The 25,972-nt window shown below is 34.9% G+C and overlaps 1 protein-coding gene across 1 annotated transcript in view; it reads right to left on the reverse strand.

Moving 5' to 3' along the window:
- Window positions 1-9,258: 9,258 nt before the first annotated feature.
- Window positions 9,259-25,972, reverse strand: part of LOC128590490 (sodium channel protein type 1 subunit alpha) — a 136,196-nt gene continuing 119,482 nt past the window's right edge. The window contains exons 22-27 of the mRNA XM_053597810.1: window positions 23,031-23,312; window positions 20,470-20,523; window positions 18,850-18,987; window positions 16,404-16,508; window positions 13,968-14,238; window positions 9,259-12,516 (exon numbers count right to left, since the gene is read on the reverse strand). Coding sequence (XP_053453785.1) covers window positions 11,342-12,516; window positions 13,968-14,238; window positions 16,404-16,508; window positions 18,850-18,987; window positions 20,470-20,523; window positions 23,031-23,312 — 2,025 coding nt within the window. The 3' untranslated portion in view covers window positions 9,259-11,341. The remainder of the gene's footprint in view (window positions 12,517-13,967; window positions 14,239-16,403; window positions 16,509-18,849; window positions 18,988-20,469; window positions 20,524-23,030; window positions 23,313-25,972) is intronic.

The raw sequence follows: 25,972 nt of genomic DNA on the forward strand, positions 1-25,972 counted from the left end.
TTCCCCAGTGTATGTTTTTGTATATTTGTCAAAAATAAGTAGGTCCTAGGAAATGAGATCTGAAAATTAAGTTCATGAACTCATTCTAGAAAAAATGTTTTGAAGGGTGGGCTAGACATTGGCCTCAGTGCATAGCTTCCCAAGGGGAGTACTTCAAAGTTGACCATAGTGATATTCAGCAATTAGATATACAGCACCTTTTCTAGAATGAGTTCATGAACTTAATTGTCCTTTCTCATATGGTTTTATTTGGGGGTTCCTTTTATTATCATTTTTTAATTTCAAAACATTTATTAAGGTGTTACAAGTGTTTTGTTCCGTGGATATCTTATATAATGCTTAAACCAGGGCTTCTGTTGTGTACATTACCAAAATAGTGTTCCCTGGACCCACTAGGAAGGAACTGGGTTTTTTATTCCACACCTGCCCTTCTTCCCTACATGCTTCTTGGTTCTCATGTCCTGTATGTTGCTTTGCGATTGAGTTCTCTATTCTGTTCCATTGGTTTATGCGTCTACCTTTATACCAGTACCATGCTGCTTGGTTACTATTGCCTTGTAATGTAATTTGAAGTCAAGTAATGTGATGCCTCAAGATTTGTTCTTTTTGCTTAGGATTGCTTTGGCTATTTGAGCTCTCTTTTTTATTCCATATAAAGTTTAGAATTACTTTTTTAGATCTGTGAAAAATGACTTTGATATTTAAATTGAATCTGTATAAATCACTTTGGACAGTATGAACATTCAACAGTGTTGATTCCTCCTGTCCATGAGCATAGGCTGTTTGTCATTTTGTTTGTGTCACCTGTGATTTCTTTCTGAAATGTTTGGGAGGTGAACGATCTTGCTGGATTTGGCCATTCTTGTAAAAATGTTTGGCCATTCTTGTAAAGATCATTCACCTCCCAGGGTAAATATACTCCTCGGTATTTTATTTTATTTTCAGATATTGTAAATGGCGTAGAGGTCCTTATTTGACTCTCAGATTGACTGTTATTAGTATATAGTCATGTTTCTAATTTGTATACATTAATTTTGAAACCCAAGGCTTTACTGAATTTATTTATCAATTCCAGGATTTTTTAGTGATGTCTTTATGTTTTTCTAGAAGATTATATTTTTCTTAAATAATAGATATATTGTTTTTATAATCCAGCAAAAGAAAAAAATAGTAAACTGCAATGAAGTTTATAGACTTAATGAAACAACCTAAATGCTGTCCCTATTCCCTATAATAATTATTTCTCATGTTTATCATATGATGCTAATTTGGTAGAAAAAGAGTTACAAGTCCTTCAGATATGAGAATAGTCATTGGCTTAGAAGGTCATCTTTCCTCACTAAATGACCACCAGTTACTGAGGAGGGTTGTCCTGCACAAGGCCCAGCCAAAATCCAACCCAGGTCTCACTTGCTGAACCCTTTGTCTCAGTGAATACTGATTCCCTCAGGGCAAAAAATAGGAACTTTTCCCTAATTTCTACGAATCTCTGAGTGGTTTTATTGTGTCTGTGATGAAAAAGTATGTTTTCTTTTAGTGAATCTAAATCCTATATGCATAAGTAATTTTGTTCTGTTTGTTTAACCCATATTGCTGAGAAGTCTTTGACACACAAGAGTATTGTACTGAATCAAACTCTAACTTAGGGGTATTACTTGATAAAGCCACCACATTTCAACTTTTCAGTGTTGAAATGATTAAATACTGCAATCCAATGATGGTGGGTTCCTGAAAACCTGAATCTTCACCAGGCTACCTACCACTGAGCCAGACTATCTCAGACCTGCTGGATCACAAGACTCTCCTGAAGAGCTTGCAATAGCTTTCATCTTTCTCATTTTGTTAGTAAACCTCAGTAGACATGTTCAAGCCTTTCCCTGGGTTTTCTGGTTTAATTTGAGGAAATGTGTGGAATCATATTTTTAACTACTGCCCTGGTAAATTTTTATAATTAGATGAGTTAAAAAAAAAAAAAAGAAAGCATTCCAAGATCATTGAAAGGCAAGAAAGATTACATATAATAGCTTGGGGACTTGGAGTCAACTCTATTTGGGTTATTCTGGGATTGACTAGGATGTTTAAGGCATGATCCAGGGAGGGTGCCATGGAATTGTCTAGGTCTTTGTATAGGGAAAGGGTAATATTGAAGTTCTAAGACATCCTTGGCTAGTTTCATACTAAATTTTATACAAGTAATAATGAGTTTTATTTTAGCAAGTCATGACATATAAGAAATAGAACAATTTGTGCTGTGGTTTAATGATGTCATTCTGCATTATCCTCATCTCTGAGAGAAATATTTCTGGGTACTTCAGCCATTTCCTATAGATCCTATTAACTACCTCCTTCTATATTTATACCTTCCCCCATCCTATAGTTACTATACTTTGCTCTAGCATTTCAGCTATTTCACATTATCAATCATTCTAATTCGATAGACATTTTTCCTAAGGTAGGGCAAATGGCTGCACTTATCACTGGGGATGATCAAATTTGTTTGCTTTGAAAAATTTTTGTTTTTATGACCGCAAGAAATACTGCTGAACAAGACATTTCTTCATCATCCTCAATGAAAGATGAACATTAATAATGCAGATAAAAATCAGGCCAAGTAATGGCTGGAGAGAAAATAAAGTCCAGTGGCCCTAATTCCTTTTTAGAAGATAGGAATAAATAAATTTAAAATGGCATGCACAATAATTCTACCATAGCAAAGAATGAGGTGAGTCCTTATAACCCTTACATTCTAAAAAGTTAAAAATCAATTTATGGGCTCATATCTTGAAAATATTTATGTATGTACATGTCTATACCTACACCTACACTTATAACCCTGTCTATTTCTTTACAGGTAATAGATAGTAATGCATGTAATATGTGTTCATTTAAATAGTCATGTTATCCAATATTACTATAACATAACAAGGTCTATTTTCATTTGTAATTTTTATGATGTTTATTACTTCAAGCATTTTACATATGACAGCCCTCTGATACTGTATATAAATGAAGAAAACTGATTCTAGAAGGATAAGTTACTTTCAAAAAGGAACTATTTAGAGCAATGATAAAAATTAACTCATTTTCTCATTTACTGCATAGTTGCTGATCATCGTGTGTACGCCCAGCACTAGATAGGAACATCTCTACCTATCAGGCATCATGTGGTGTGTGTTTTCTTGTGACAGTATAGAAGTGAGGGTGATAAAAAGCCAGAGCCTGCATTTCCAGTTACACATAAAGGTGGATTAATTGCTGTAAAATAGCCTATCTAAGGTCACCCTACATCCGAGTTTGTCCTACAACAGTTTTGGTTTGTGCCTGATGTTTAGCACAATGAACAGCCTTCACTCACTAAAATGTCTGGCTTTGGACATATATTCAAAATACCAAAGAAATTCATAAGAGAAAAAAATTCTCTTCCAATAATAACAAAAAAGCTGTCATGGAACTGAAGAATGGGTTTGGTTGAAGAAAGTATTCAAGGTTTACGTCTCGTCATTTCTTGCCTGTGTCTGAGTAACTTCCTAAATTATGTCTCTCTGCTTTCTATTTTCTTTGCTTTAAAGACAAATCATTCACAACACACCCACATACACTTCTTTTATTAATCTCTAAATGGATTTTCATCACCAAAGCCCCCACCAGGCATTTAATTAGGACCCTTTAAAGTTTCTGAATCCTGCATGTGTCTCCGTCACTGCCCGTGTTCACTTTTCACATTAGCAATATTGAATTGTTGCAAATTTTCTGAATTGCAAGATTGTTCCTCATTTTTATATGTGTCATGAATTGTCATCGGAAGAAGAAAGACTTATCTGGTAATGATAGGCCTGGAACTGTTGATCTGAATGCATCACTTCCATTAACTCATTTATTCCTTGTAAGAAAATTATTACCATTTACAGATGATATAATCGAGGCAAACAAATGTAAGAAATTTTCAGTGTCATTCATACAGTAAGTAATATCAGTATATGGGTGATATTTGAATCCAGGCAATCTGACTCCAGAGTCTGCTTCTGACCACACTAGTCTATAATTTTTTTTTTTTTTTTGCTGTCCTATCTCTTTTATTCTTCAAAACCTTGATCAGAAGTTACCCAGTTATAATCTTTCTTCCTTATATCCTCACAAAGAGTTCTTCACCCATTCCTCAATATATTCTGTAATTTATACTTATTTATTTTGCAGAACTAAAGGGATAACTTGAACAGTGGAAGATACTGGGGGAGAAAGTGACTTCTGGCTAGTTGTGTTGATGGGTGAGAGAGAGGAGAGAGCAAGGAGAGAAAGTTCTTGTCACAGTAAGTTGAAGGGGGCAGCCAAATACGCAATAGACAGTAGGAATTGCAACACCAGCTCCCAAAAAGGCTATTGCTGCAATATTAATCTAAAAGGAGAAAAAGTAATAAAAGGAAAAGGCAAAGAATCAACGATGTGGGAAGAGGACTGAGTCTACTTTTACGGAAGACAAAGGAGAATGCAATTTCAAGGAGAAGCTGTGATGATCATCGCCATCAAATTCTATAAATTTGCCATACAGGATGACTGAATAAAAACTAATATTAGACTGGTAAAAGTAGCAGTCAGATTTGATAGTGTGAAGGCGAGAGAAAGTGTTCTAGAAGAGTAAGACTCAGTATTGTTTCTGTATTTGACTCTGTTAGAGTCACAACTTCTTTCGAACAAGCTTGGAGAAAAAAATAAGACCTGTCTCGCAATGTTTCCCAACAAAACTCATACATTGTGGCACATTTAATTACCACAGGAGCAGCGAGTTCATAAAATCTTGGTGAAAAAAATTAAATTTTCTCTAGCAATATATTTTTCCTGAGGAATTTATTATTAAAAATACAATTTTTTATAAATTTATTTTAAGAACTTAATGGTATCCATGTCCCCTAAAATAAAGGTTACATTCCTGAAGGAGAAAACAAAATGCTGTGGTTAATGACTGGATTTCTCTGTGAACATCGTGCCCTTGTATTAAATACAGGAGAGGTATTCATGATAACCAGAAACAGAGAATGTGTAGCTTTGCTCCACATGGGTAATCGTTCTTTGTTACCATGTCCATTTTTTTTGGTTTGTTTGTTTTCCACGGCTTTCCTCATCATGTTACTGGGAAGAATAATAGCTAGAATAGCATTGTGAAAACTCGAGATGCTTAGGTCAAATGTGACTATTCACAGTCAAGTTTTCTCATAAATGCCACTGGGACTTTCTTTTCGATTTAACCAAGACTGAAGAAGGTAAGTACACAGCTCTGGTTTCAGAAGCTAATCTCTAAAATGTATGAAGTAACAGGGGAAAGTGGATGAAAATGGATCAGGGTTTAGCAAAGTTATTTTTCAAGATTGAAAAAACTGGTTTTGAAGATGCCAAGGCAGACAAAAGGGATCAGTCAAAAGGGAGAGAATAAGATAAAAGTGAAGGGGAATAATTCATAAAACAAAGAGTCAGAGAATGTCGGAATGGGGAAAACTGATTCCTGAAAAGATGGAAGAAATGGAAGAAGTGAGGGAGGCACAGAAGAATTGAAGGAGGGATAAAGGGAAAAGAAGAAGTGGGGGGAAGGAAAGCAAATGGAAGAGAAAGGAAAGAAGGAAAGGGGAATGGAAAAGGCGAGGGTTGGAAAGGAAGGAACGGACATGAAGAAAGACTTAGATAATGCCTGCTTGTTTCTGGGTGAAGACAGTGGCAGTGTTACGTGCGAATATGAATGAAGTTCTGAGGATTTGATAAGGGACTTGAACGATATTAGTCAGTTGACATTGCCGATTATCCACCTGTGACTTGAAGAATTTCTTGGTGATTCTCAGCTCTCCCAGCTACACTTGATTGCCTGGAGTATTTTCCTCTGAGTCTAGTGCCTTTGCTGACTGATTAAATTGATGTTGATTGACAACCTCAGTGGAACATTCCCATATGCCAGGAAGAACAGCACTATCAGCTGTGCCTTATTGAAGCAGTATTTTTTTTATTATGAATATTTTACTAAGTTCATAGTGATTTAGAAACACATTTATTTTCTTACATAAAAATATAAAATTCCAGTTCACACATGAAGAATATGCAATTACAGGACATATTTGCTGTCTCTTGGATGAAAAATTCATATAGTTTGAATGTCTAAGCTTTGTGGTACATGTAAACAAAAGTACAAACTTAAGTAGAGTCATCTATCCCAGTGATTCCGAGACTTTTGGATTTCATGCACCTGTAAAATAAAATCGAAGGACCAACCCAGGGTTGCCAATTTTTCATTTGGCCAAATAAAATGTTGAAACAAAGAACCCACTATCATTTATTATCACCATCATTAGAAAAATAAATTTAACATTAAATGATTTTAGTCTTTAGAAAATCATCTAAAAGACACAATTTAGGATAAAGTCATCAAATTAAGTATGCTCAGCTTTGTAAATATTTATAACATTATTGTTAATTTCCTGGCTTAACTACAGGCAACTAGAAACCTTTTCATGGGGTCACTGCTCTGTGGAACTGTGTTTGGAATAATTATTTATACCCTCAATCTCTGGGCCCCAGCTTAGATAGCCAAGAGCCGCCCATTGTCATATGGACAGAATCACGACGTGTAGATCACAAGGTTCGAAATTAAAACTGTTTAGCTTCAAATACTGGGGTCTTAACCACTACATCACAGATCTCTCCTAAAATATTTTTAGTTCTAGCAAATAAGGATTATCATGAAGAGCAAGGAACGTCATAACTTAAGCAACTCTTCAGAAAGATGACTGTTAGGAATTGAGAATCGTACTTAAAATCCAGTACACTGTGAAGTGATTAGAGACATTCCAATCTAACGTTGAAGGGAGAAATCATAAAGTCCAGGACATGAAAAATGGATAATAGCATGAACACACACACATCAACTTTCAACAATATAGCAGCAAAATAACCCACAACTCCCCTTTTCAAACATACACACACACATACATCTCTAGGCATCCACATGTATACACGCAATTCATTTTCCTTTTAACGCACTTGAGAGTGAGCGGCAGACATCATTATATTTACCCTAAGTACTTCAGTATGTATTTTCTGAGAATAAGAAAATTTTCTATTTCATGTAACAGCCACATAGCCTTAATAAAATTAGAAAAATTGACACTATTACAATATCAATAAGTAATCAAGTCCATATTCAAATTTATTCAGCTTTCCTATAGTATTCTTTACACTATTATTTTTTCAGTTTGATATCTAATACAGAATCCTACATTACGTTAGTTGTCATAGCTCTTTCGAACTCATGAAGTTCCTTAGTCATTCTTCGTTTTTCATAACCTTGAAATTTTTAAAGCGTTCAATCCTGTTATTTTATGGAATGTTCTTAATTTGGTTTTCCTTGTGGTTATATTCTGTTTATGAAATTTTGACTATATGCCAAGAAGATATGTGACTTTTTCAGTATGTTTTATCAGGAGACATACAATATGTGTCTTAATGGTACCTTTGAAGTTAGTGTCTTCTATGTTTCTCCACACTAAATTTTCTTCTTGAAAACATTTTTAATTAATAGAAAAGAGATACTTTGAGGCAATATAAATTCCCTATTTCTCATCAAACTTTCACCAGGAGTTTTAGCGTTTATTGATGATTCTTGCACAAATCAAGTTTCATTATGATGATTGCCAAATGATGGTTTTCTAACTCATCTTATTTCTTCCACGTTTTTAGTTAACATTCCATTGTAAGAAAGAGATGTTTCTGTTTCTTCATTTATCAGCATATACTTGTGGATTTTTATTCCATTCAATCGGCTATAGACTATCACTATCATTATTTATTTGATTTTCAGGTTGCCCCAAATTTGGCTAATGGGAAACCCCTTTTAGTTGATTCCTGAGTCCTATTAACATTACCTCATCATTATTTGAGCATTGATTTTTTTTTTGTACAATGAATATTAAAATACCAAAGTGAGTGTGGAGATCTATATTGTTATGTTTCACAAATTCTCTTTGTATTTGGAAAGGTATCAGTGAGTACGGGTATGGCTGTGAGGTATAAGAAAATCTGAACGGTTTATCTTCTAATCCTTACTTTGGCCAGAAATAGGAAATGGTTTTCAGCCACTATTGAACAGAATTGTCACGTTGTTTTAGGATGACGGTGTTATGAAGAGACAAGGTCAGTGTACTGTACAAGGACAGGACAAGTACTGTACATTACTGTTCATTTTCTGGCCAAGGTTATGTTCTCCTTTCTGACTTCACCTGATGTTAAGTGAAGGCTTTTCTTTCCTTAGAAATGTAGATAAATTTATATAGACTTTTAATTTTACTATTTGGACTATCCAGTAACCTTTCCACAAACTTTGTGAATTCTCCACTTATCTTCCTTGTGGGTCCCCAGTTACTACTTCTCTAACTGCCAAAGGCGATTAGATTAAGCCCCAAATTGCTGCAAGGCAAGTTTCTACCTCTTGCTGACTTTCATGAGCTATTTAGCTTTTTGTCAGCCAGGCAGGAAACAGATGGCATGCTGAAAGGGAGCATAGAGAAGGTTTTCCTGAAGGGACTATTTACTAAGGTGTCAGCAAGGTTAGAGGAAAACTACAAGGAACAGAGAAGCACTCCCAGTCCAGCAACAGGCCTAAAGGACCCAGAGGAGGAATGACTACTGGACCCCAGAGAGCTGCAGGATTGGGCAGTCTTCCTGGAGTATGACTTGCACGGGAGGGGTGCAGTCCCTGACAACACAGGGCACCCCAGCAGAGAAGGAATCTGCTAGTTCACTTATCTCCTGTGGTCCTTTCCTGCTGGTGCTTCCCATTTGCCAAGCCAATTGGGATTAAAGGGGGGGCCCATTGTTGCAATGCGGAAGTCACTGTCCTGGGACACACAGCAGGGTGGAGAAACATGGAGAATGGTGCTATAGGAGCAAACAAAGTATCTCACTCACACATGACAACTCAAAATTTATTAATGATAATTTAAGGGCTTCTTTTCCTCTTAAATAGCTCAAATGGCCATCACCATTGCTCTGGCTCCCATACTTTTCTTGGAGGCACTAGCTTATGCTCTGGTATCAGATCTTTCTTCTAACACACCTGCTACTTAGAGCCACTATGGGAGGTCATTCCTCCAAGGGATATTTCTACCTGTGTGTGTGTGTGTGTGTGTGTGTATTTAGCTCCCCTTCTCCCCCAATTTGTAAAACAATTAAAAAATCTCTATCTTGTTATAATATGCTGTTAACAAAATGTAACTGGGCAAACAATAAAATAAAAACTGTAATCTTTATTAGTTTTGCATATTTTTAATGTTGGTTAGCATCATTTAGGGTAATAGTAGCATTTTCCAGCATGCAGTCCACGAATACAGTTTATCTAAGTAGTTTTAAGAAAAAGAGGAGCCTATGGTTTGCTTCTGTAAGAAACACAAGAAGTCCTGATGTAACTGACTATGTAAGTTCACTACTCTCTTTTATGTGGGGGGGGGACCTATGAAGCCCACATTATGTTCAGAACAGTATAGGGCAGCATGACTCTAAAGAAATGGAAACATAAACAAAAGTTGGAAAAAAAGATCAAAAATAAAAAATAAGCACTTCAATTCTGTTAGTGCAGGTACTACCAAACCCGGAAATAAAATTTTATACCCTTTCCAATTGCAAAGCATAATTTAAATGTGAGTTGTGAACCTATTTTTCCCCTTAAAATTATAAAATAATCTAAAATTAGCAAATGTAATAAAAAAGCACACATCTACAACTATCCAATCTTGTTTTCATTTCTTATTTAGCAAATTTCTTTCATGAAAAAGTACTATGGACATAAAGTAAAAAAAGTGATTGTGATATCAACCCGAAGATAATTTCCTTTTCATATTTATGTACATAATGCTGAAAAATAAAATAAAATGACTTTTTACAGTATTTATATTTACTTATAAAATTCTAAACACATCTTTAAGGTTAAGCAGTGTTTTCTTTTTAAACATGTTTGTACAGTCTGACTATACACCATATGTTATTCACTTAACATTTAAAAATAACCAAAAAGCTGTTAAAGTGCTGCAAACTATTGCTTAATGACTTAAAGAAATGAGATTTGTTGAACAATTTCCTTGACTTTACCACTGACATATGGTTTCTCATCAATGAGATTCTAAGCAGTGGGAGAAACCGGACACAGCAGCACGGTAATATAAACATGCATTGATAGCGTCCAAAGTATCTACAGTGGTACAGAGTACATTGTATTACCTGTGTGAAGCTTGCACTCTACGTTTCTTGTGGCACATATTTGATGCAATAAATACTGTGCTTAGGTCATTATTTGTTTGCTCAAACGTGCACCACAGGGTAAAATGACTATTTACATAATAAATAGCATTTCATTAACATATACAGTGTCAACCTTGCTGAGAGCTGAAGATGGCTAAACAAAGTACAGGATTAAGCAGGAATTTATAAAGGGTTATTTTGGTCAATTCAGTCTTCTGGGGGAGGGGACCAAGGGGGGCAATATTCATTATTCAGGGTTTCTTTTTTTTTTAAATACGAAAACAGAAACATAACATTTATGACACCAGACATTTGAATGAAGTTTGCACGTGCTGATATTTAATGGTGCCTACCCAAATCTGATCTACTTGGTCTAGAGTAGATTTGACAAAGCAAGATCAACAAAACACTTCCACTTATCACCCAGTCACCCCTCCCAGAAACATGGATGGCGTTTGAGAACTCATGGATTTTCTCGTGGCTTTTTCTCATGCATGGTCTCTAAGCGCAGCATGCCCTCATGCAAACCACTTTTGTTTAGATGGGAGGGCCTGTGGTTGCCATACCCCCTGGTGGCACACCTGATAATGAGGTCCTTTAGTCTATTTCCCAACAGAAACCCCATTTACAAAAATAGTCACATATAATAAACATATGGATAAAAAAAAGATGAATCCACTAACAGATTTTGTAAAAATGTGACAAATGTGGCAGTTGAAATGCAAACAGTGGATACAATTACTACACTAAAGTGTTTCATGTTAAACAACCCCCCAATTATAGGTTCGCACCCCTTTAAAATGGTCCCTACAGTCTGAGTAGCCATTTTGTCTCTTGTCTTCAGCAGTGTCAGCTGGTAATGAGAACAGTGACCTCCTGTCAAGGTCGTCTCCTCTTTACACAGAGTCAGTGGCTGACAAGGGTCACTGTCTTATAGTAGGCACTGACCTTAAGTAGATTTGTGTAAAAACAGTCAGTTTGGCATTTACCTCCTAACGGAGTTCCGTGGGCAAAAATACATCACCTCCACAGGCTGTAAACAATTTGTCACCCGATTATTTTTATTTGTTTTTGTTTATTTCCCTTTGGCTTTTTCGTCTTTGCCTTCTTGCTCATGCTTTTCCACGATTGGCTTTGTCACCCGATCATAGGAAGGCGGACAAACTGCAGTGGACATGGTCAGATCAGTTTTTTCTGTAATAGAGTTTTCATTTATTCTGTCAATGATCATGTCTTCTTTTACAAGATTAGCACCACCTTGGATCTTGTTTTTATTATATGTAAATGAAGCTTGTTTTACTGTTCGCTTTAAAAGGTGGCGCCTGTAAGCTCGCTGAATGATGACGGCGGACACTTCCTCTTGTTTTCGTTTTAAAGTAGTGGTGATGGGCTGATAGGAGACCTTGGAAGGGTTGGAAGCCATGAATCGCTCTTCCATCTGTATGCGGAGAGCGTCCATCTCCCCACTCTCTCCCAGAACCCGTTTGGTAAATGCAAACAAGATGTCAAGACAGTGGATTCGGTCACCACTCACCATAGGTAAATCCATGGCAATGAGCTGGAGTTTGTTTGGTTGTGGCAAATTGAGGGGAGGTTCCAGAGCAGCAGCAAACTGGGATAGCTTTTCAAATTCCATGAACTGGGTCGCATCGGGATCGAACTTCTCCCAGACCTCGTAGAACATCTCAAAGTCATCCTCACTCAGGGGCTCTGCGCTTTCCTCAGTAGCGACACTGAAGTTCTCCAGGATGACCGCGATGTACATGTTCACCACAACCAGAAATGATATGATGATGTAACTGACAAAAAAGAAAATCCCCACAGATGGGTTCCCGCAGTCCCCCTTCACTGAGCTTCCAGGGTTAATTTTATTAGGGTCGCAGTCGGGGGGCTTACTATTGAGAATAGGTGCTAGCAATCCATCCCAGCCAGCAGAGGTGGTAATTTGGAAAAGACAGATCATGCTGTTGCCAAAGGTCTCAAAGTTGAACATGTCATCAATTCCAACCTCCCTCTTAACATAGGCGAAGTTGGACATTCCAAAGATGGCGTAGATGAACATGACCAGGAAGAGCAGGAGGCCGATGTTGAACAGCGCAGGGAGGGACATCATCAAAGCGAAGAGCAGGGTGCGGATCCCCTTTGCTCCTTTGATCAGACGCAGGATGCGGCCAATCCTGGCAAGACGGATCACACGGAACAGGGTGGGGGACACAAAGTATTTTTCTATCAGCTCTGCCAGAAACATACCTGTGAATAAACAACAAGAACACCAATCAGTGAAAAAATTATTCATCAAAATAAGACATACTTTTCTTTGAGCTCCCCAGGTAAAGTTCTGAGTACTGAAATTCATTTAATATAACTTAAACATGGCAGCCATGTAGTATTATACAATTGTATGTAACATATGTCACAAATAAATTTTAATTTTACATCAAGCAATGCATTCAACTATGAAGATTACAGCATAGTTTGTCTTTAAGGGATGCAAACTATTGTTAGTTTGCAAAAAATCCCAAGTCAGAATTGTTTCAAAAAGTAAGTTAAAAATGCACAAGTCGGGCTGAACAGCACTGACCCCACAGTACAAATTTATGTGAATACAAATCACTTTTTCTGAAATTACCAAATTCTAAATTCTCTTTTCATTCTGTAACCATCAAAAAGTATTTGCAATTTTTGATGCTATTTTTATCTCTTCATGAACTTGATGCTTTCTTAGAAGGCTTTTACTATGATATTCTTTACTAAAAATTCTGGTGGATTTCTGAATGGATCCTACGCTGATATTCTTTTTGGTGTCCCATGTCAAACCTTGGTACTTTTAAGTTCAAAAAGAGGAGCTCAGGAAACTAAATGCCTTCAAATTAAAATGACTCATTCTGAAAGTATTAAGTGGGTGCGTATGTGTGTGTGTGTGTGTAGGAAATAGAGAGAGATAGGTGAATGTAGCTTGGATATCTTAGTCATCCTGATTATAACCAAAAATTCACCAAAAAATCAAATACTACACACAAAGTATGTTTTGGCTATAAGGCCAGTTTCTTCGGGGGGGGGGGAGGAATGGCATGAAAATTTGCCTAAGAGAGGTGCCCCATTCCAGATGCTAAATTGTTGACTCAATAGTATCATCTTATTTAGGAAAGAATGAAATCCTTCAAACCTACAGCTAGATACTCTTCACTTGACTAGAGTTTTAGTTGCATCTCTTGAGAACTTGTTGATGTTTAATCATTGTCTTTATACTCTTTTTGCTCTCTGCCTTTCCTTATCTTGTAACCAGCTTCCACTACTATTTACGTGCTGGCCTCTCCATGTCTGTGCCTCTGATACAGTGTGTCTCCTGAGCACCTGACTAAATTTCTAGCCCTCTTCTTAATGGAAACATCTAAATATTTTACAGGCTCCTCAACCTCAACATGTTGAACACATTTTTATCTTAGTACAGTTCTCATTCAAATGAATGTGATTTTACTATAATGCCAAAGAAAATAGTGTCTAAAACTGATAGAATAGGATGCAGCACACATCCATGGTATGATGCTCATTTTATAAGGGAAACAAACACACCTGGATAAATGCATCCAAATATTCATAGTAGTTGTCTCAGAATGCTAGGATTATCTCTATCTAAATTTCACTGTTGTGAATTTTCACATTTATTGAGCTGAATTTAAGAGACTTTGACTATTTCTTACCTACAATGGAGAGAATGACAACCACAAAATCAAAAATATTCCAGCCAATGGTAAAATAATAATGGCGGAGGGAGATGAGCTTCAGCACACACTCTCCAGTGAACAGCACAATGAACACCAGATTGATGCGTGACAAAATGGTGGTCACATATTCACTCTGGTCATCTGTTTCCACCATCATTGTGACCATGTTCAGACAGATGAGAATCATGATGCTGATGTCAAAAACTTGTCTGGTTACAAAGTCAAAGACCATCCCTTGAAATTTGTTCTGTAAAGAAATAGAAATGCTTTCAGTAACAGAGGTGTTTTCTCATATCCATTAGCTTCTATATAAGTACTTCTTGTATTAATTGACTTTCTTTCATGCCTCGTAGGCATTGGCCCTGACTTTTGTAAGAATAATTTATAGCATATTAATTTTTAAAATTAGTCATTTAAATTGCTATTTACCAATGTGCATTCCTCAGCAAAACAACCCCTTGTCCCGAAGAGGGTTTCTGATTTTTAAAACACTGCATATGATATGCACCTTTCTCAGATGTCCTTAATCAACAATTTAAAATTATGAGACGGTGAGAGACCTGTTTGATTTCATGTTAAGTTCGACCATGCAAACATTTAAAAATAGGGTATCTGTCCACATATCATTTGTTTTATTTTTAAAGAACTGTTAAGAAGATTTCAGATTTCTAGGACATATCCATAACATTATGCATTTATTTCTTTATTTTAATTTTTTATTTTTAATAATTATGAGTACACAATAGCTATATATATTTATAAGGGTACATGTGATATTTTGATATAGGCATATGCTGTGAATCAATCAAATCAGAGTATTTGGGCTATCACTCCAGGGACTTATCATTTCTTTGTCTTAGGAACATTCCAATTCTACTCTTTTAGTTATTTTGAAGTAGCCCCTAACTTATTGTTGACTATAATTTGTTGTGCTATCAAATATTGTTATATCAAATATACTAACTATATTCTTGTACCCATTAACCTCCCCACTTTATCCAATCCCTGCTTCCACTACCTTTCCCAGTCCCTGGTAACCAACATTCTACTCTGTCCCCATGAGATCAGTTGTTTTAATATTTAGCTCCCACACATGAGTGATAACAAGATTGTGAATTTAAATCGCACGAACAGCAATACTGATGTTCTTCTACCAAATAACCTTTGCTGATATGGTCAGACACAGGATGCTGAAACTCCACAAGCATAATCAGCCCAGGACGACATTCCTTATGTTTCAATATCAAAAATTTCAGGTTCTTTTTCATTGATTTCTAATTCTGCTCCCCAGTTCTGCCACTGCCAGTCACTGCATGCCATTTGCTGGCACATTTCTTTGGGCCACCAAGGAATTCTGAGGACATTTCCTGTCTTATATTTTTCCTACAAATGGTTGGTTCTTTTCTATTTGCAGTACTACATTTTAACAGAGGAAAGTGTATATTTCTTATGCTCTAGAGGGCAATATTTAGCTGACACTGGAGAACATATAAGTGTTCACCAGTCTTTTATTCCTTGATGCATTCTAGGAATTATTTTAACCTCACAGATCATTATTATAAAGAACATTACAGTATGAAATAATACCTTCTCATTTTTATAGCAGTTAATTTTGTTCATCATGAAAACCTGAGAATTGTTATTTATCATCATAAATTATAATTATTGACCCTGACTAGTATAGACATTAGTAATTTTGAACTTTATAGCTATATATATAAATTATATTTCATTATATATTATATATAATATTGTATATTTATAATATACAATATATACATATACATTATATATACAATATTATACATTTTATTATATGTTCATAATATATACTATATATATAAATTTCCTACAATGTTTTTCACCTCCAAAATACTCAGTATCTCTAGTAAAAAATAAAATGGAAGTAAGATATTATTTTAATTGATATTTCATCAATTTCTCAATCCAGTAGAAACCTGAGTGTATATCAGCCCCATTCAAAGGTTTACTCCTTTCCCTGACACTACGTGACAACCATTCTTGAATTGTGTGATCGATGCTCTTCTGTCCATGTCCCACGGCCTAAATATCCTTTGGCCAATTAGCTTGAATTCTAGTCATCTAGTTCTAAGTCCCTTGAAGGCAAAGGTATGTCTTTCTTTTCTTTTCTTTTTCTTTCCATTCTTCCTTCCTTCTTTCTCTTTCCCTCTTTCTCTCCTTCTCTCTTTTCTTCCTCCCTCCCTCCATCCATCCTCCTTTCTTCCTTTCTTTCTTTTAATTTTTTTCACCATTACCATAAAAAGATAAAAAACTCTAAAAGGGGAAGAAATTTTTGCTACTGAAAATGTTAGCTACTTTCTCTCTAGTAAGAAAACCCATGCAAATTTTTGATTTTGTGTATTTTCTCCAACATTATTCGGTATTTCTTACTCCTGGTCGAGGTATAGGCTTTTGTGGCTTTTTCGATCCTAATTTTTTCATTGCATTATAGTATTTCTTCTGTTCTTCTGTCATAAAGATGTCTTGACCTCCAAAGTATAGAAAAGAAAAATCAAACTGGTTAAAACTATGTCCCTTTGACACAATTTTTCAATGTTAAACATAAAATAGAAAGGAAAATTCAACTAATTAGCATAATTATGAGTACAATTAGTAAAATTCAACTCACTAGCATAATTGTATAAAGAAAATTAACCCAGAAACTCTGAGATTATATTTTAAACATAGCCATATACTTAATGAATGGTAAAATTTGGTTCTTTACACTATATGTACTATCTTTCTGAAGCCTAAGGCAATGCTTTTCTTACTTAACTGTAGTAAAGACTTAAAATGTATCTTTGGATTTACTCATAAAAAGCCACTTTAACTCTGTCAAGAATTGGAGCCAGTGGGTGGGAGGAAAATGGACTAGCAGGAGAGTTAGGTGCAATATAAGAGCTAGTGATCCACTAGGGGTGAGACAGGCCAGTATGGACAGAGGATTGGAACACATTGCCAGTGTTCCAATCCTCTTTCCTTTCAATGAAAGGAAATAGCCTGATATTGGCTACAGAATACTACTAACAGAGAAGAGGGAGTGGTAAGGAAATTTCTATTATGAAGGAAGCACTCATTATACAATGAGCAAACATACTGAGCACATGCCATCAAACAACAGTATATAAAGAAAGATGTTTAAATCTATGAGTCATAAAAGTCAGAAGAATTAAAATCAAATACAGCTTTTATCTACCAAATACCAAGCATTAAAAGCAAGGAGAATGTCTCATGCTAATGAGGGAATGGTGGCATGAGTATATTCATAGTTATTGGGAGTTTAAAGAGCTACATTACTTAGGGAAGCAAAATAATTCATTATGGGATTATATTCTAATTATTAATTAACGACAATTTTTTTTTTGGCACAAAGACTTTTGACAAAGCACTATTTAAGCCAGGAAAGACTAGAAACACTGTAAATGATCAATATATTAGGGAACGAATGAGTAAATTGTGATAATGTATTCCTGAAGACTTTAGCAAAATGAAAAAAAACTTATGTTAAGTCAAAATTAAATTTATAATTATGGATAAAAGATAATCTCATCAATAAGAATATGTGTAGAAATAGTGTGAACAGAAAAAGGCAAATAATGGTTATTTCCAAGAGATTGTATTTGTTTACTTTCCATACTTTTTTTTTCTTTTGGGGCAAAGTCTCACTTTATTGCCCTTGGTAGCGTGTCATGACGTCATAGCTCACAGCAACCTCAAACTCTTGGACTTGAGCAATCCTCCTGGTTCAGCCTCCTGAGTAGCTGAGACTATAGGCCTGCACCACCAGGCCCAGCTAGTTTTTTTTTTGTTGTTGTTGTTGTTGTTGTTGTTTGTTTTAATTTTTGGTAGAGACAGGGTTTCACTTTTGCTCAGACTGGTCTCACACTCCTCATCTCGAGCAATAAACCCACCTCAGCTTCCCAGATTGCTAGGATTATAGGAGTGAGCCGCTGCACCAGCCTAGTTTCCATACTTTCTATACATATGATCGAAACAATCAAGTGAGCTTTATAAATAATAATAAGTGGAGAGTTATCCAACTCAAGACTGGAAGGGATAACTTAAAATTAGATATTTGGGAATACATAACAGAATTAATGAGAGGAAAACGTGAAAAGAAACAGTCGCTTACATCTAGTGCCTACTTTTTTGCAAAGATTCCAGGAGTTTTAGTTGAAAACTTATTTTAGGGGTGGCGCCTGTGGCTCAGTGAGTAGGGCGCCGGCCCCATATACCGAGGGTGGTGGGTTCAAACCCAGCCCCGGCCAAACTGCAACAAAAAAATAGCCGGGCGTTGTGGCAGGCGCCTGTAGTCCCAGCTACTCGGGAGGCTGAGGCAGGAGAATCGCCTAAGCCCAGGAGTTGGAGGTTGCTGTGAGCTGTGTGACGCCACGGCATTCTACCGAGGGCCATAAAGTGAAACTCTGTCTCTACAAAAAAAAAAAAAAAAAGAAAAAAAAAGAAAACTTATTTTAGGGGATTGCGGGAATTGTAGAAATAAAACATGTTGAGTTTGGAAAACGGTATATGCCTGGATTGTTTTCTAGTTCTTTTCTAATTATCCTCTTTTAAAAGACAGAAAGTGTGGCTCCTTCATAATAAAAGAACAAAATAAGAGAAGTTTTATGAGCCTCTGCACAGGAGAGAGGAACAAAGTTATTCTTAGCTTTCTTCAGCCTGAAAGAGATGAGTAGTAGATAGTAGAGGGAGAAGGAAAAAATAGGTTTTGACTATATTTTTCTTTGGTTTCTGAATTCTAATACTCATTTGGTGGAGAAAACATTTTAAACAATAATTTTCCCATCGCAGAGGGAGAGAAAACATTAGTAATACTTATCTTTTTTTTTTGCTGGTTGAAATTATCTATGATGACACCAATAAACAGGTTCAAGGTGAAGAAGGACCCAAAGATAATGAAAATAACAAAATAAAGATACATGTACAGACTTTCCTCATACATAGGCTGAAGTTCAACCTATAAAGGAGAATATTTTACAAAATATTACAATTACAATACATGTTAATGCTGGAATTTCATTGGTACTTTTTCATGAGAATAGTTTTTTCTCCATCCAACTGCCTCTAAAATGTGTCTGAAATCAAGTTGTCTTTCATGGGAAAGATAAAGTTATTATGACACACTAGAATATGTTTTTTGTAATGATACGTACAACTCACATTTTTGTATTTGGACTGTAGTGTGCTAAGTTTAGTAGGTTTTTCAAAGTACTGAATATTAGTAATTTAAAAATTATTAGTGAAAAATTACTTCTGTAAACATATACTGAACATGCTTAGAAATGGTCATTTGTAAATGCAGGAATTAATGTAGCAAATAAGAATTGAGTTATTCATTTAGACATTTCCACCACACTCTACTATTGCAACAGTCATTAAATTTTTCAGATTGAGTAGACAATAGCACGATCCGTTGTATAAATTCTTCATTGGTAATTTAATCTCTAGATTATGCTTGTAATAGGCATTGAGCTATCACATACCTTTATAAAGTGGTAAAGGAGTCTCTATAGACAGTTTTCTTACAGATTCATGTCCTTCTTGAGACAACAAAGTTAAAAACCAGCCAAATACACAAACCAAAATATAAGTGACAAAGTCAAATAAAACAACACTCGAGATACTCAACATAAAACTAAAACTGTGAGAAATGTACTTTAAGAAAGATACGATGAAACTCTATTAGGTCAGTTTAACAATCACAGGGGTGGAGGTTATTCTTTATGATGATAGACTAAACAGATAAGGCTTCAAAATGGAAAGATAGAGATTGATAGAAGATACTAAATTTTATGAAGTTTTGGAGAGAAAAGTTGGAGTAAGCATGAAAATTTCAGTTTCCATCCTGAAGACTAAAAGAGGCTGAAATTAAGCAAAATAGGTCTTTACTTTGTTGATACAAGCTTAAAGGAATCTGCTGGCTGCAGAAATGATCACAACGTTTGTAAGTGCTCCAGTAAATTATGGATGTTAAAATCATATAAAAACATTATTTTATATTATTTGAAATATGATTATTTGATAATCACAGAAATCGAAGTTGCCAAGACAATACATGTAACTTTCATGCTAATATGGAGGATAATTACTGATGGAAATTCTTCACATGTGCTTCTGCACCCTAAAATCACTACTGATTATATAATTGTAGGTAAAAAGGAAATAAAATAGAAAAATATTTAAAAGAAGGGTATTTGTTAGTTATTGAGTGGATGAATTCTTTTGTTTGACTTCAAAATAATTGATGGTTTTTCTTAGTAATATCTTTCTGATAAACATTGCTATACTTAAATAGCAATATGAATTAACCTGTCATTTTTTTTTTCTAAATACTTTTAAGCAACACAAAGTCATTTCATTTGGCTGCTAACACTTTGTTGAGTTAATTTAACCACTTAATCAGTAACATAAAAACATTTAGCATGTAAGGAATACTTACGTTTCTGGAATCAACTGCTGCATACATTATATCCATCCACCCTTTAAATGTGGCCTGTTAAAAAGGACATACATGTTTTAGTCTGGAGTAAAAATAAAAAAGACTTGATGTTTATTATATTTTTACTGACATATTTTACAAAAAGAAATATTTTTGAAAGACATTTCAAAATAAATTCTACATAGATTTTAGACCAGAACAATATCTTAGTAAGGCTTTTCATTTCTAGAACACATACTGAACAAAACTGTCATTTGATATATCCTCTTGCTTAATCACCAACTCATAGTACATTTCAATTCTTTAATTTTAATAGAATAATGCAATTTGAAGTACTATTGAAATTCAGTAGAATACTTTTAGAAAGTCTTACAGATTATGACCCATTTGACAATATCTCTAGCAGCTAAACAGTTGTTAACTTAAATTTGTGAATCATCTGCTGAAATCTATTTGGAGGGTGATTCAAATGACTGGAAATTTAAGATTTCTCTTTATTGTACAATCTATGGATCATACAGTTATACATAAAGGCAGAGTTTCAACTATCCATTTAAAAAGTTTGAAGCAAAACACTACCCTATTCTCCACTTCCTTCTCTGTAATTACTGAAGAAACTCAATCACTATAGGTCAGAAAAGTGAAATACAGCAGACACTTGATATCCCCAGGTTGAAGGATATACCAAGTCTAACAATTTATACTAATTTGTTAGATCTTCTAGGGCATGAATTTTGAGCCCTATGGGCCTGAGAGGATTATTCCCAACTATCCAGGGATGCTAGATAGGCTTTTGACATCTGTATTAAAGATGTTTCTACAACACTAACACTTGTGAAGTGGTGGATTTGAAGAGAAGACCAAGCAAGGGTATATGTGATGTCAGTGAAAATAAAGTAATGATCTTAGCTCTAAAATAAAAGCTTTTTGTACATTAAGGGGAGAAATGTTGAATGTGTCAAGGGCTTAGGTCAACGATAGGATACATCCACCACACATTTAGTATAGGAACAGAAAAAAGTGATTCAAAGAATCATTTCAATAAATTACTAATCAAAACAGAGGTGAAAAGATAAAAAGACAAATGTGAAGCAATACTCTAGAGATTTGAATTTTAGTAGCAGAATTTATTTAATAGTTTTATGCAACACCTTCACTCTATATTTTCAGAATTACTTTGCATTTTAAATGATTGATTAATAGTTTAAATTATTCTTTCTTTGATTTTATGGAGTAACTTATATACCCCGTTTCCCCGAAAAATAAGACATCCTCCAAAAATAAGACCTACTTACAGGAAAGATAAGACGTCCTCTGAAAATAAGACCTAGCGCATCTTTGGGAGCACACCTTAAAATAAGACACTGTCTTATTTTCGGGGAAACAGGGTATTAAATACTTAGGTGATACTTACAAGTGTATTTATTTGTGAAGGGTTAGTAATAAATGCCCAAGGAAATATCATCATGTGTCTACTATAATATTTACAGAAATCATTCTTGCCATATTATTGAAATCACTATTTTAATTGCGTGGACATTCAGAGTAGGTCAGAAATATCCAGAAGAGAAATAAAAATTTTCATTAAAAAGATGGGAAGAATTTGTAAAGTAATCCTAGTATAGATACCATTGAAAGAGCTGCAAGAGTGTTTTGACCAGTATTCATTTGTTTGCTTGGTTTCCTGCTTGAACAATTAAAAATACAACCCTACTGAACAGAAGTAGATTTCTCTGTAGAATCACAGAGAAAAAATTAAACGGTTTTTTTAAAGCTAAATTTTTAGCCGCCAAGACAGAGCAGTATTTTTAGTGTTTTTCAATAATCTGGGCTCTATTTTATTCACTGCTTTGTTGTGATGCTACTGCAGCTAAAAGCAAAATCAAGTGAAAATGTTTAAAGCTACCATATTTTGTATTTTTATAAATTATGAATGATTTTTCTTGGAGAGCCAGTAGTAGAAAAGTTAACATTTAGAATAAAGTAGACTTAAATAATGGTGCTGAAGGGTCATTGGAGGTGAGGCTGCTTGTATTTTATTTCTGTGTCTTTTTCATTTCACTGAGGATTGACTCCTAAAATCTAAAAGTCATTCCCAAAGCTTCTTTCCCAGTGATATAACTTGACAGCAGGTCATCTCTCCTAATTAGTTACAATCCAATTAGGAGCATTAAGTGTATGTGTTTTGGAGGGTTGATCTATCCGTGAAACGAGCTTTCCAATTTCAATAGAAAACAACAGCAAAGTTATTGATTTATTGATCAACTTGTTCAGACAGAAAGAGGGAAATATATATTTTAAAAAAAGAAAATTAGGGAAAAAGAAAAATGACCTTTGGATAGAAGGTGGAATATCTAGCCATCATTGACCATGTCTACATTGCTCATGTGTAATAAAGTTTCTACCTATCTGGGCTCATCAACTTGTTCTAATAAATAAAAATTAAACAAAAATAAATATATTATAAACTTTCTTCTTGGTAACTAAATAATAGTTGATGTCATTACTTTTATATTATTCTAAACAATTAAAAAAATTCAGAGAAAATAGTGTTCACTTACAACTTGAAGCAAAGAGAGATACCCAAATCCTACATTATCAAAGTTTACTTTCACATTTTTCCATCGGGCAGTCTCATTTCTTTCTATTAGTTTTAGGCAATCAGAATGATTATTCACTTCGGTGATGTCAAACCTGTCACCAGTTGTGGTGTTAATACAGTGGTAGAATTTGCCAGCAAACAAGTTTACTCCCATGATGCTGAAAATTAGCCAGAATATAAGACAAACCAGAAGCACATTCATGATGGATGGAATTGCTCCTAAAAGGGCATTCACAACCACCTAATATACAAATGGAAAAAAAAGAAAAGTCAGAATTTTCATCTGTTAAAAAAGAAAAGACATTCCCCTAGTAATCTTTGGTCTTTCTATTTTTTTTTTTAATATCGAGACTATTTATTTTAGGATATTTCAATGCAAGTAAAAAAAGCTTAAAATAAAATGTATTTTTTCTTTAAAGAATACATTTAAGAAAACAAGAACAATATAACAAAGAAATGAAGAAAAGTTTAAAAAATGAAGGGAGAAATACTACAGGTGAAAGAAAATCAAAATCAGAGGAACTTGCTGCCAGGTGAAGTCAGAATATGTGTTATAAGTAGAAAAGTAGGAAATCCTACAGAGAAGATAACTCATTTTTAAAAAGGCAAAATATTAAAGAACAAAATTAAAACATTGGGACCTGAGCTTCCTTGACTAATATACCTTTACAATAAAAAACTCAGATGTATAAATATAAAAATACTATTAAATACCTAATATATTTCTCCTTATTTATTCATGCATTGCTATGACTAATAATAATTTTGCATAAGAAGCAAGACAATTTGCATTATGTATTTCATTAGATCATCACATCATTTATTTCAAGCTCCAGTCATGTCAGTTGTTTCATTTACTGAGTTTAATTCAATAAACTTACTTTAAATGAAACACAATAGAAATCAGTTTCTTAGGAAAATAAGAAAAAGAGGGATGGCGTACATAGTTCCCAAATGTAATGTGATCACATGAAATTCTGTGCTTAGTTATCTACATTTTTTTCTATGGAAGCATGTTTCTCCTCTTTTTATTTTGGGATCACAATCAAAAAGCTAAATTTCTATTCACGGCAACACTCTAGGGGTGACTTGTTTCCTCTCCACAGATTTCACTGGACTGCCCATGAGTAGCCCAGAGGAAAGCTGAAGAGAAGCCCTCAAAGGCTCAGAAATACAGCAGATGCCTCAAATTTGAACGTTCATTCAATTCTACTCATGTATCTCTATTATTCTTATCAATCTGATCCATAGTAAACAATAGGCATCAAAATACCTTCAATCTCTCTTTTGATAGTGTATTCTTAGAACAAAGTATTTAGATTGGCTGTCTAAAAAAAATACGTGAGCCGATTGATTAGATTTCTGACTCCCATTTAAAGTCTATAAAAAAACTCTTGACCTTTTGTAAAAATGTGTGGTGAGTGACCCAAAGGAAAGAATAATATCAATAATGACAAAGGTGGAGAAATAGAGACGAAGAAATTAATTCGTGTTGGGTATCAGACAGAACTGAATGATGTGGCCCAGGCGGTTTATCAAGTTGACGCGTGGCTCACTTGACTGTCTGTGTTAATGTGGTTGACGTGATAAACCCTTATTTTATACTTTATGTTCAATGTGTGGATATAATTAGATTTCTTTCAGATTAGAGATGTGAATGCTGAAATCAATTTATTGTTTGCTACCCTCTTTTTAGAAATGTTTTGCCTACCAACCAGATTACAATGCTGTTTCTATTGTGTACACACAGGGTACATATTACAATGTATTTTTTACCTTCAACACCCAATTTAGAGATGAGTAGAAGACTGATTACCTGCATCTATTTCTTGAATTTCTTTTCACATTGATTTGTAGGTCTCACACTTTTTTCTTCAAAATGTTCCTCACCTTTGTCATTTCTTTTCCATTATCACAGTCACCGTCCTACTTCTGCCCTCTGTTACTTTATACCCGCACTCTTGTCAGAGTCTCCTTAATTTTCTCCTCCCTTTAATACATGTAAGATGAATTAAATCTTTCCCAAGTCTCAATTTAACTTTCTCTATTAGCACCCCATTGGTTACTAAACAGATTTTTTTACTTTAATATTCACAGCACTGCTCAATCTAGTTTTCTAGTTTTAACTCCCCTAGCTGCTTACGCTTCATGCCATTCTAACTAATATAGTTACCACGTGGTAGTATAATTGTCAAATAAATAAGCTGCCACTGAGTTTGAAATTCCTTAACCACCAAAAAAAAAAAAAAAAAAGAAATTCCTTAACCAATATCTCCTCTTCTGAGATAGTCTCCTTTCTCAAAGGCTTTGGCTCAAACAGGACTCCTTTCAGAAAAGTCACCCAAGTTTAACCTCCAAATAAAGATCAGTGTTTTCTCCTTTGACTTCAGGAAGCAGAATTCTAGTGCTGGACAGAACTTTAGAGATAATTTGGTGTCATGTTTTCATTTGGCCAGGGAAAAAAAATGAGGTCAAAACAGGTTAAGTTCAGAAAGTAGACTAGGCCTAGTGTCTAGTCTGTTTTATCCCTCCTCCTTAGAGTTGTTCTAAGTTATCCAGTACCCACATTGCCCTGAATTAAAGCAAACTCTATTCCTATAAGCCTGAAAAATTATAAGATTTTTAAAAAATTTAAGACGCAGGGCGGTGCCTGTGGCTCAAAGGAGTAGGGTGCCAGGCCCATATGCCAGAGGTGGTGGGTTCAAACTCAGCCCCGGCCAAAAACTGCAACAACAACAAAAAAATTAAGATGCAGAAATATGTTTGTGAATTCTCCAAGGCCTTTGGTGTCTTGAACACAGGAATATAGCAGAAAGCTTTGAATAGAGGAATGAAAAATGGTTGACTCAAAGATTGAGCAAATGAAGTAAAGATGAGCTTAGTGTTTACTGATCAAAACAT

The sequence above is a fragment of the Nycticebus coucang genome, chromosome 7, assembly GCF_027406575.1.
Source record: "Nycticebus coucang isolate mNycCou1 chromosome 7, mNycCou1.pri, whole genome shotgun sequence".
Taxonomy (NCBI): Eukaryota; Metazoa; Chordata; class Mammalia; order Primates; family Lorisidae; genus Nycticebus; species Nycticebus coucang.